Below are 13051 nucleotides of genomic sequence, written 5' to 3'. Positions count from 1 at the left end.
GGGTAAGGCCAGAGGAGGCTTCAGAGTAAGCTGTCTGCATATCAGGGTAGCAGGAGCAAATAGGAAAAGCAAATCAAACATTTCAAGATGAGATCCCATCCCAGTCAGGATGACTTGACATCATAAGACTAAATGACAAATGGTGACTAGGATTCGGGGAAAGAGGAACATTTATACTGCTAGTGGGAATGTGAACGGATGCAGCCACACTCGAAGTCAATATGGAACAACCATATGTCTCAGTTACACCACAGTTTGAGAGATCCCCAAAAGATGAAGTCAACATACTGCAGAAATTCTTACACATCCATGTTTATACCACACTGTCCACAACACCCAGGAAACAGAACCAGCTGAGATGCCCATCAGCAGCTGAATGGATAAAGAAAAGCTGGTACATATACATGATAGAATCTTTCTCAGCCATAAGGACAGATGTAATCACGATATTTTCTAGGAAATATACAGAAATGAAAATCATTATGTTAGGTGTAGTAAGTCAGACTCAAAATCAGATATAGAATCTGGATTTCTCACATACAGAGAGCCTGAATTTAAAAGTGTGTGTGTGTGTGTGTGTGTGTGTGTGTGTGTGTGTGTGTGTGTGTGTGTTGAAACTGGAAAGGATATCATGAGAGGGGAGGGAAAGGTCATAAGGGGAGGGGGACAGGGAATAATTGATACAAGAAAAGTGGACTGTCAGTTTGGCGAAGGCCTTCTCTCTTGCTTCAGACAGGCTTTAACACAGGACTTGTCTTGAGTCAGTGGGCTCTGGGGATCTTTTCTCCTTAGTCAAAGACTGATTCACAGATCATAAAGGGTGGCGTTTCCAACTCTACCAGCAGGGGGCACCAAGGGACATAGAAAGGCTGGAGGAGAGCGAATGCTTGCTGGCTCTCTCCTGTTTGTTTCTAGCATCTTTCAGCTTAGCCCTGCGGTGATTTTTCCTCCCTTGCTTTGCCTGTTAGATTTCATCTCACTGGATTTCCCCTCAGAATTTCAGACGACGTGTATCCACAGCAGGGACACCAGCGCCTGCTGTCCACTCCCTTCTCAGAGGTCTGAATGCAGCTCCAGGGCCCCCTTTTTGTCTTTGATTTTCTAACTCACCAGTGCAGTGGAGTCCACCCACTCCTCCAGGTTTGGACCACAGCCCCTCTGAACCTTGGGTAGCTGAGGTAGCCCAGCTCTCCTCCTGGGACACCCTCACAGGGACAGCAAGCTGCTGCTTGTGGATCCTAGTTTGGTGTCATCTCAATGTTGGTCTTTGCATTTCAGCTCTCCATTACTAATCCCTTATACTGAGCTCTCTCAGTCAAGAGCAACAGGCTTCTGGTTCCTAACTGGACCCTTGCTGATACAATAGCTCTCAATACAAGAGTCTCAAGAAAAAGACTTTGCACCTAGGCTGGACCCTGGCTTTCGTGTGGAACTTAGCTCTGCCACCTAGTGTCACTATTAGGTGTTTAGATAAGAACAGAAGACTTGGACGCCATGAGGATGGACCTTGACAATCAGCTTTGAATTCCACCACTACTAACCTGGTAGCACGCTACTTTTTTTTTTTGGGGGGGGGGGTTTCGTGACAGGGTTTCTCTGTGTAGCTTTGCGCCTTTCATGGGACTCACTTGGTAGCCCAGGCTGGCCTCAAACTCACAGAGATCCGCCTGGCTCTGCCTCCCGAGTGCTGGGATTAAAGGCGTGCGCCACCACCGACCGGCCAGCACGCTACTTTTAAGAGCAGCATCCTAATTGCCCTTGCTTCAGATTTACAATACCATAGGAAAGTGTAAAGCGTCAGGGCTTTGTTGAGTCCATTAAGGGAAAGCTCCATCTTCCTGGTCAACAGAATGGAATCTGAGTTCTTCCTCTGACCCGAGATGACCCTGGAGATGAACTCCCTGAAACAGCACATACACTTCCGCCTTCTCTTAAGAATTCGTCCAACTTGCCTGTCAGTCACCTGGACAGGAGACCCGTCCTCGGGAAAATGGATTTGCCTGAAGACAAGCTAAGGAGATGGGAAGAATAATTGTCCCTTATTCATTCTTTCTTTCTTTCTTTCTTTTTTTTTTTTTTTTTTTTTTTTTTTTTTTTTTTTGAGACAGGGTTTCTCTGTGTAGCTTTGCGCCTTTCCTGGAGCTCACTTGGTAGCCCAGGCTGGCCTCGAACTCACAGAGATCCTCCTGGCTCTGCCTCCCAAGTGCTGGGGTTAAAGGTGTGCGCCACCAACACCCGGCTTGTCCCTTATTCTTAAGTGAGACCATATACTTCTCCAGCCCAGAAGCCCCTCCCTCATTTAGTTGCTTGCAGATCTTTACTGCCAAGCCTGCCCAACTTTTCTGAGTTCTATCTGAAAAAGCACAACTTTTCATCCCCACCCCTCTACCTCTTTCTTCAATACCTGCCCAAATCCTAAGTATGCTTGCCCTGACGTCTGGATGTCCTCACTCTTTCTCTAAAGACAGCGCCACCCCTTTCTCCCTCCATCACTGAACCTGCCTGCTTTCATGAACCCTACCTCAAGAAGCATGCCTCTTCTCTCTCTCTCTCTCTCTCTCTCTCTCTCTCTCTCTCTCTCTCTCTCTCTTTCTCATTAGCTGCTGAGATTTACAGCTTGCTTACCCTGATATTTTTCTCTCAAAATCTAATAAAAATGATATTCAAGATTCCTTCTGAGTCTTTTTCAATGAAACTGAGAACACACGAAGGGACCCCAGATTCTTCAGTTAACATTATCTTCAACTATTCAACATGATGTTTCCTGATGGAGTGGGTGACAGTGGTCTACAACCCTCTGTAGTATTTGTGGGGAGTTGGTTCCAGGACCCCACAAACACCAAATGCTTCACATGCTTAAGTCCATTGTGTAAAATGGCATAGGATTTTCATGAAACCTATTTCTTTATTATTTAAATTATCTATAGGTGTTGCTTATAAAATGGAATCTCTCAGAGTAAGACACAGTGTTGTGTTGGGGGAAATCAAAGTTTTATATAATATAGAGAAATTTAGGGCCAGGCACACCCTGACCTCAACTTTCCCAATGATGAATTTTGTGTCTTCAAAAATGTGAACTAAATAAACTTCACTTCTTTATAAAAATACCAAGTTTTGGACATGTTGTAGCGACATGAAATAGACTTAGGACATGATCAGAGAACCAGATGACTTCTAAGGTGTTTAGTCATAAAGAATTCCTGAGTTATCAGGCAAAGTATTCAGACTGCCAGTACAGTGGATCCAGAAGCTTTTGTTAGTCATGACTTGTAAGTCTGGTCACCAGTGACCTGAATCCCAAACCTAGGGAATGCCTCAGAGTTTGGGGCCAGGTGACTTCCAAAGCCAAGAGCTTTGTGCTGAGCCTCGGTAAAGACAGCAACAACCTGAACTTATACATCAACCCCTTTCAATGCCCTGGGGGTCACCAGTGCCATTGTGGGCAACAGCAAGCGTAGCAGAGCCCGGAGGACTGAGGAATCTGGTTTTCCCTTCCGGCCGGGGAGTGTCATGGATGGATGCATTCCTTTCAACCATTATGACCTGACCATCAAGCTGCCAGATGGACCTCAAGTTCCCCAACTACCTCAATATGGAGGCCATCAACCACATGGAAGCAGACAGCCACTTGAGGATGGAGTGTGTTGCCTATGAGTGAAGTCAGCCAGCTAGCCCATAGCCCCCAAGAAAGGCAACTGCCTCTGCTCCCCATGAGCCCCACAAAATAAGTGCTGCATTTTTGCAGCTGCTCTATGGGATTCTATAGGATGTAGTGTTACAATGCAAGTTAAATTCACGGCTCTGTCAAGACCCCAGTATGAGAATTAAGGCATCAGTTGAGAGGTGGAGAGATTCTGAGACTTGGAATAAGAATCTACCCTTGAGCTGTGTCCAGGTTTTTTTTTTCTTTCTTTCTTTTTCTTTTCATGTCCTCAGCATTTGTCTAACAAGCTCTAGAATTTTAAATCTCTTTGTTAAAGCAAATGAACAGACTATTAGTCCAATTTGTTTTTCTGATCGACAGGGATGGATACTGGCTAGCAGTGATGTGCTGAAGCAGTAATCCTGTACAGCGCATGCTCAGTGTATCCTACAGGAAACAGAACGTGTAGTCTCTCCTGCCTATTACATCACTTGCCAGCTGCATTATGCCACTTGTAATTAGGTAGGTCATGCCTTCTCCATCAGTTACTTTCTCAAATGAACATATTTTCTCTAAGTCTAGGGTTTGGCTGGTGGGGATGAAGGAGAATATCACCTTTTGAAGAGAGCAGAGCTGTCTGTTCTCTATTATAGAGCATTCCTCCGATGATCTTCTAAAGGAAACTGGAGATGTATCAACAGGATTATTCCTGCTCCTGAGGAGCAGTGGCGTCAACAGCTGTGTTTATCTCAAGTGAGATATGCTAAAATCAAGGAACCATTTCCGAATGATAGTGTGATCACTGCACAGGGTAGACACCCCAGATGTCCTACACACCCCATAGTTAGAGGCTCCGCTCCACTCCCCTGGCATGCACTTGTGGCCTTTCAGGTCCAGGAGCCATCATCTCATCAGAATGGCCACTTTCTTCAGGCCAGCAGTAGACCTGATAGCTGTATCTCATCCGCTCGTTTATGTGAGAGTGCAAGGAAAGGATGAGAGGAGACCTTCATCCCTGCTGGTGCTTTTCCATAGACATCAAATGATTTAGAGTGTAGTTCAGGAAGGGTACACACACACACACACACACACACACACTCACAAGAGAGAGAGAAAGAGAACTGTGTTGTGTGTATCATACATGAATACACCTACAGAAATAGCCTTTCCCACAAAGTATGCTTTTTCACAAAAGAAAACATTTTTTAAAATAAGCTTGTGTAGGAAAATCTAATTTAAAAACTTACAATTAGTTATTTTGAATCCAGATCCCAGGGTATCCACTTATAGCACAACGCAAATATCTCTCTGTATTTTTCAATCTGTGTCTTTAGACTTCATTTAGAATTTCAAAATCACAGAAATCAGGTTATGGGGCTGGAGAGATGGCTCAGTGGTTAAGAAAGTAAAGGATTCAATTCAGTTCTCAGCACACACATCAGGCAGTTCACAAACCCCTGCAACTCCACATCCAGGAGACCTGACACCTCTTCTGGTCTATGTGGGCACTGCACTCACGGCACACACACACACACACACACACACACACACACACACACACACACACACACACACACGCATTAAAAATTTAAAACAAACTGGAAACTGGAGATGGATATCCAACACAGAAGTTTTTATTTGCATCCATTAAGTCTCACTAGTCACACAAACGCACAGCCATATGCAAGGTGCGGTATAATTTAATATTCTGAGTTTATGACTGTTCCTCATTGGTTGTATGAGTTAGCAGCATGCTACTTGAGCATTACTATGGAGTAGAGGAAGTTGGGACATGAGCATGGTGACTTTATGTTCCATTCACCATGTATATAGATGCAAAGCCTTCTCTAGAAAACGTAGAGATATTTTAAATTTTAGTAATGTGAGATGCTACAAATTTCAAATAAACATTTGAATGTATAATGACTTACGTTTCTATTTACATAGTGTTAATTTTGAATATGTGTGTGCTCGGTGACAGACCATGGATGGAGTGGCACACCATCGCCTAGTTCTTCTTTCCCTTCTTGGTCTGTTTCTGTGCTGTTTCCAGTCCTTCTGTATTCATGATTCTTGATGCTCTCCTTTCTTTCTGTCCCTAGAATATATAGTCTTTCCCATGACTCCTCATTAATAAAGTCACACGAAACAATCTTCTAAGCTTCTAGTCTTGTCTGGAAGTTCTAAAGTCTTTTCATTGATAGCATATTCATTAATCTTTATAATACTACTGTGAGGTAGATAGGAGATAAGCGATTTTGACTCTCATTCTAAAAAACAACAAAGTGTAAAGGAAAAAGGACTGAATGAGATACCCAGCATCTGAAGCAGGAGCGGTGTGCTTCACTGTCCTGTTTTTATCCTGTGTATATCAAAACTAAGCTCTTTCCATGTATTAGTCAGTAACTCTTGAAAGTCTATTGCTCCACATTCCAAGTAGGTTCAACTTGGCCAACTGAATTTGTTTTCCTGAGTATGAAATGGCGATCACTGTGCTCTGGCTTGATTTTGGGGAGAAGACTTTTCTTTTTTTCTTTTCTTTCTTTCTTTCTTTTTTTTTTTTCTTCTTTGCTTTTGGAGCATTTGATATGACTTCTGAAATTGTCCATGCCTCCTTTTCAGTCTTGACTAGACTGCTTCCTTTGGTTGTGTTGTCTCCTAGTGATCTCATTTATTTCTGGCTTCTCTTTCTTTACACTGCAATGTTGTGTTCCCATCATTCCTTCATTTTTAAACTAAATAAAGCATAGAGTTATTCCAAGTCTGGATTTCCATCTGAATAGAATCTGCACTACGTCAATGCCACTGATTTAATGCTCCACTAGCCTTCACATCAAAATAAGTGAGATATTTTAAGGTCAATCTGGTTTTTGTTTTTTTGTTTTTTGTTTTTGTTTTGTTTTGTTTGGTTTGGTTTTTTGTTTTGTTTTGTTTTGTTTTTTGTTTTTGCAAGGCACTTAAATTTGGTGACTTTATTGTTCAATGGGAAGTGAAGGTTTGCCCAGATACATGGCAGTGTTGACAAAATCCTCAGCAATCACTGATCCTTGGGGAAAGGTGTGAAAACAGGAAGGCCATGACTAAGTAGAAAAAAACATAACCAAAATAAAAGAAGCCATGCAGCTTTCCAGAGTCACTAAATATGGAAGACAAAACTGTGAGCAAACACGATTATAAAACGCAGAAAGCATGCCACAAGTGGCCACAAATTATATGTTTTTCCAAAGCCACTCAGCCATCCTGGCAATCCTCTTCTTGTTTTTCAGATTCTCTGTCTTCATTGCCTGTAATTTGGCATGAGCCGCAATCCTCTGGTGCTCATCCAACACATTTCCCAGGAACCACTGCAACTACACGGATGGAGATAACTGATCAGCAACACCAAACTTTCACTGACACAAAAGAAACCAGTTCACGGAAAAAAGCAAAACGCCTTTGCAAAGAGGCAATGATGCTTGGAAGGAGTAGTGATATGTAGACCTCCATCATGTGTCCCTGATGAGGCTGTGACTGAGACAGTGTGATTAACACCAAACTGACCCAGAAGGATGAAATGTCAGCTGCAATGTCCATGAAGTAAGAACTTGATCTTATTAATTTCTTTATTTCCAAAGTACATCATAGCTCTCAACAAATAGTTACGGAATACATATTGGATATTGCACAAGATTTGTGACCAGAGACAGAGAGACCCTTTTGTATTTCAAAGGAACTTGGCAGCTTCCAGAGGTCAATCTCGATGCATCTTACATCTGTCTTTACAGATGTTGCCCTTCATTTCTGCATGTTTTAGTCAAATTGGCACTGTTCATAGATAGCAACATCTTTTATTTATCTGAATGAATAAACAATTCAGTAAAGTTTCAGAAAATTAATATGCAAACACCGGTACTGATGGGCTAGAAAAATAGCTCAATTGGCAAAATGCTTGCCATGTAAGCACAAGAATCTGAGTTTAATTGGAGCATGGTAGCATGCTTGTAGATGTGATTCAAGGGGCCAGGCTCTGTCCCAAGCCAGCTGCTGAACTTGGCAATGTTAAACACGTGGATCTGGGTTTAGAGTCATGAAGGATACACGTGCATGGGGTTATGGAATCTTCCTACATGGTTAAGGAAGGCCACTGAGGTCAAGCAATGTGTGGCTGGGCAGTCCCCACATGAAGGCTCTGAGAAGGCAAGAGACACCAAGAAGCCATTGTGTGAAGCGGTGGAAGTAAAGCCTAGATTGCTTTGGAGACCCCTAGAGGTGCCAGAGCCAAAGAGACCTTCAGACATGGAGTGGAACTAGCCCAAGAAAGAAGGATGTTGTGGGCAGCAAAGCTGGAAAGGCAAAGCCATCTAACCTATTGACACTGGACACTATAGAGCAACAGGACTTGGAGTCTGCCCTGCTAGGTTACTGTCTTCCTTTGGTCCACTATCTCTTCACCATGCCCTAACTCCTCCCTTCTGTGACGGTACTGTATATTCTGTGCCAAATTGTATGTCATAATCATATAGTTTGCTTCTTGATTTTACAGGACATTACAATTAAGAGAGTGCCTTGAGTCTCCGGAGAGCCTTTAAACTTTGGACTTTTAAACAGTGTTGAGACTGAACATCAATGGGGACTTCTGATGTTGAACTAAATGTATGTTATATTGTGATATGACCACAAGCCTATAGGAACCAGGAAGTGGAATGTGGTGGTTCAAGTGAGAATGGCCCTCATAGGCTCATAGGTTTAAATGCTTAGTACCCAGTTGATGGAACTGTTTGGAAAGGATTAGGTAGTGTGGCCTTGTTGGAGAAGGTGTGTCACTGGGGGTGGGATTTGAGATTTCAAAATCTCATGCCATTTCCTGTTGGCTCTCTCTCTGCCTTGTGCTTGTGGATCAAGATGTAAACTCTCAGCTACTGCTCCACTGCCATGCCTGCCTACCTGCTGTCATACACCCTGCCATGATGGTCATGGACTTTAACTCTCTGTAAGCAAGCTCCCAATAGAGTCTTCTATAGGTTGCCTTGGTCATGATGTCTTATTACGGCAACAGAAAAGTAACTAAGATAGAATTAACAAAGGAAGTGGCTCTAGAGAGACAGAATTGTAAGGGTGGATTTGTTAAGTTTCTGGAACAGACTTCAGAATTCACCAACATCTATATAGTTATTGAAGACTCCTGCTGTGGGATGTCTTTCTGTATGCTGTGAATATGTGTTGCTCTGATTGGTTGATAAATAAAATGCTGATTAGCCAGTAGCCAGGCAGGAAGTATAGGCAGGGGCAGGCAAAGAGGAGAATTCTGGGAAGAGGAAGGCTGAGTCAGGAGTCGCCAGCCAGACACACAGGAGGCAAGATGACAAGATAGAACTGAGAAAAGGTACCAAGCCATGTGGCTAAACATAGATAAGAATTATGGGTTAGTTTAAGTGTAAGAGTTGGTCAGTAGTTCTCCTGAGCTAATGGCCAAGCAGTTATAATTAAAATAAGCCTCTGTGTGTTAGCTTGGGGAGAGTGGGAGAGATTTGTCCTGACTGCCAGTCAGCTGGGACACAGGAAATCTTCCAACTACAGACTCCCTTAATAATATGGAGAACACTGAAAGCCCATTGTTATAGAAAAGAAAATTTAGTGGTTGTACATATAACTTTTGACAATTTGTGAAAAAATAAGGAAAATAATAATACTGGCTTGTTGCTCCTAGCATCTCTGGATAAACTGACAGAGGAAAGAATGAGTTTTATGATAAAAAATTAACCAACTTCTTGTGTCTCAGGATACCATGATAAAGGAAAAGAATGAACTCTGTGGTCAAATTAACCAACTTATAGCATCTCTGGGTACAGTGGCAAGAAAAGGATGAACTGAGTGATACAGTCGATGCACACTCCAGATGCACAGAACCAGTCTAAAAGTTTCTAAGTGTGCCCTGGAAGAGAATTTTCTCTCCAGCAGCCACAGAATTCAAGCTGCAGAAAATCAAACCAAAACCCTTCTTCTAAGATTGGCTGAATCACAACTAAAATTCAAGTCTCAACCTTGGAAGGTATCAGCAGTTAAAGTCGGGGCGTTGATTGGTAAGGGACAGGATCCTGTAGCGTGGGTTGGAGACATGGGAGAAGAATCTGCTGAGGTGAGGACTTTGAACCTCAGATTCTGAAGGGTTTGTCTCACCCAAGGAGGTAATCTCTCCACCCTTAGCAGAGGACACATCTTCACTCCCTTGTCCTGTAATAGTGACCTCTTTGCCTTTGCCTGAGGAAAATAATCCTTATGGTATGCCCAACCAGGAGTAATCTTCCCTGAAGGAGATGTCAGACAAGATAATTCTGACGTCTCTCGGGGCCCTCCAGTAGTTGCCTCTATAACTATAACCAGACTTCAGGCTGAGCCAGCTCCTAGAGGGGAAGGTAGAAAGTGCAGTCCATGAGAAGGTACACTACACCACTAAAGAGCTTTGGCATTCTGGAAATAGATACCTATTCTGGTTATGGATTTGCCTTTACTGCACATACAGCTTCTGCCAAAACAATTATCCATGGACTTTACAGAATGCCTTATCCACCATCATGGTATTTCCACATAACATGATTTCTGACCAAGGAAATCATTTCACAGTCAGAGGAGGGTGGCAGTGGGTCTACATTCACAGAATTCACCTGTCTTCCCACGTTCCCCATCATCCTGAAAGAGCTGATCTAATAGAACGATGGAATGGCCTTTTGAAAACACAGTTCCAGCACAAATTAGGTGGCAGTATCCGGGAGGGCTGGGGTAAGATTCTGCAGAAGGAGTATATGCTTTGAATCCACATCCAGTATATGGTCTGATTTCTCCCATCGCCAATATCCATGGGTCCCAAAACCAAGGAGTAGTAAAGGGACTAGTTTTGTTCACTATCACCCTCCTGGCCCACTAGGGAAACTTTTCCTTTCATTCGGCTGGCCTAGAAGTTTTGGTTCCAGATGGAAGAGCCCTCACTTCCGCCTGGAGATACAATAAACATTCCACTGAACTGGAAGCTTAGACTTCACCACTTTGGGCTTCTGGTACCCTAAAGCCATCAGGCTAAGAAAGGAATGTCAGTGTTAGGAATAATTGACCCAGACTACTAAGTGGAAATTGGATTCTGCACAGTGGAGGCGAGGAAGATTATGTCTGGAGTGTGAGAGATCCTTTTAGGGCAGTGGTTCTCAACCTTCCCAATGCCGTGACCCTTTCATACACCTATGTTGTGGTGTCCTGGGTGGTTTTGTGTGTCAACTTGACACAAGCTACGGTCATCAGAGGAAGGAGTCTCAGCTGAGGAAATGCCTCCTTGAGATCCAGCTGTAAGACATTTTCTTATTTAGTGGTCAATGGGAGAGGGCCCAGCCCATGGTACATGGTGCCACCCCTGGTCCTGGGTTCTATAAGAAGGTGGACTGAGCAAACCATGAGGAGCAAGCCAGTAAGCAAGTCCCCTCCATGGCCTCTGTATCAGCTCCTACCTCCGGGATCCTGCCCTGTTTCAGTTCCTGTCCTGACTTCCTTCAGTGATGGCAAGGCTGAAAGAGTAAGCCCAATACACCCTCTCCTCCCCAACTTGCCTTTTGGCCATAGTGTTTTCATCCCAGCAATAGAAACCCTACGACATGTGGGGATCCCCAACAGTAAAATTATTTCATTGCTACTTTATAGCTGTCTTTTGCTACTGTTATGAATCCTGATGCAAATACCTGATATGAAGGCTATCTGACATGTGGCCCCCAAAACGTCTCAACCCACAGGTTGAGAACTGCTACTTTAGGGCATCTCTTGATGTTAGCATCTTATGACTAAAGTCAAAGGAAAGCTATAGTAAAGCAATCCAAGCAGGATGACAAAGGGCCCAGACCCTTCAGGAATGAAGGTATGGGTCACTCCTCCAGGAAGAGAGCCAAGACCTGAGGAGTGTGGAGGAAATACAGAATGGGTGGTAGAGGGAGGTAGTTATAAATACCAGCTAAGACCATGTGACCAGTTGCAGAAACAACAAATTATAATTGACTTGAGTGTTTCTGTCCTATTTTGGCAAAAATGTGCTGTGTGTGTGTGTGTGTGTGTGTGTGTGTGTGTGTACATATACATATATAATGTTTTCCTTTCCTCTATATTTTTATCATGTAATGTAATATCAATTGAGGTAATATCAGTGGTTATCATATTTAAGTTATAAGACATTAAAAGATTGTCCCCCAAGTGACATTGCCACCTAGTCTCAAATATATAATACATGTGGCTGTACATGGGATAGTTATATCATATTAGGCACAATTATGACTTGGCTATTGCTTTTACTTAGAAATTAAGCATGACAAGCCAGGCGGTGGTGGTGCACACCTTTAATGCCAGCACTCGGGAGGCAGAGGCAGGTGGATCTCTGTAAGTTCGAGGCCAGCCTCGTGTACAGAACGAGATCCAGGACAGGAACCAAAACTACATGGAGAAACCCTGTCTCAAAAAAACCAAAACATTAAAAAAGAAAGAAAGATAGAAAGCATGACAAAGGAGATATTGTGTGTCCAGTTGACAAAACTTGGACTTGTAATCGCTAATCTTGGTTGTCAAGCCAACTACGTCAGGAATTAACTAAAGCCCAAGCAGCTGGGCACTCCTCATGAAGGACTTTTCATGGCTGAATTATCTGAGGTGGAAAGATCTACCCTAAACGTGGGCCACACCTTCTGGTGGCCGGCCACATAAAAGGACACAGAAGAAGGGAGACTTTGCTTTTTGCTTACTTGCCCTCACTCTCATCGGCAAGTCCATCATCCTGTCCCTGAGGCACTCCTTCCCTGGTGCTAGAACCTGCTTCTTCAGGATTCCAACACCGACTGAAACTGGCAGCTGTCTAGGGCTTTCTTGGGACTCCAGCACTAGATTGGGACTGCTGAGACATCCAGTCTTGTGGACCGAACAACTATGGGAGACATCGGGAGACAGCCACGCAGCCATAGATGGACTACTTGGACTATAGCTTGTAAGCCATTCTGATAAATTCCCTTTGTGTGTGTGTGTGTGTGTGTGTGTGTGTGTGTATGAGAGAGAGAGAGAGAGAGAGAGAGAGAGAGAGAGAGAGAGAGAGAGAGAGAGAGAGGGAATGTAAAATTCTATCAGTTCTCTCCCTTTAGAGAAACCAGGCTAATACAATACCAATCACACTAACAAAGCATAGAGTGAGATGATTCAAGTGTATGATTTTTCATTTCAGTGAGTCAAATTACATCCAAAGCACTTCCCAAATATCATTGTACTTCACAAAACTTTCAGGACTTACCTCCATAACCTGGAGATCTGTGCTTACAGTCCTCCCTAGGACCCACACTAAACCATCTAGTGACTGTGGTCCATACCTGCAAAGCAACAAGGTGCTGGTCAGAGGACAGCAGTACCTGGCAATAACGA

General features: G+C 43.4%; 1 protein-coding gene and 1 pseudogene across 1 annotated transcript in view; one reads left to right on the top strand and one right to left on the bottom strand.

The window, feature by feature from the left end:
- Positions 1–221: 221 nt before the first annotated feature.
- LOC121824156 (galectin-1 pseudogene) lies at positions 222–3801 on the top strand (annotated as a pseudogene).
- A 2790-nt stretch (positions 3802–6591) lies between these two features.
- Positions 6592–13051, bottom strand: part of Lvrn (laeverin) — a 62996-nt gene continuing 56536 nt past the window's right edge. The window contains exons 19-20 of the mRNA XM_006977656.4: positions 12924–12999; positions 6592–6993 (exon numbers count right to left, since the gene is read on the bottom strand). Of these exons, the coding sequence (XP_006977718.2) occupies positions 6853–6993; positions 12924–12999 (217 nt within the window). The 3' untranslated portion in view covers positions 6592–6852. The remainder of the gene's footprint in view (positions 6994–12923; positions 13000–13051) is intronic.

The sequence above is a fragment of the Peromyscus maniculatus genome, chromosome 19 (assembly GCF_049852395.1).
Source record: "Peromyscus maniculatus bairdii isolate BWxNUB_F1_BW_parent chromosome 19, HU_Pman_BW_mat_3.1, whole genome shotgun sequence".
Classification (NCBI taxonomy): Eukaryota; Metazoa; Chordata; class Mammalia; order Rodentia; family Cricetidae; genus Peromyscus; species Peromyscus maniculatus.
The sequence above is the reverse complement of the archived record's forward strand: the minus strand, read 5'-3'. Positions and strand labels throughout refer to the sequence as shown.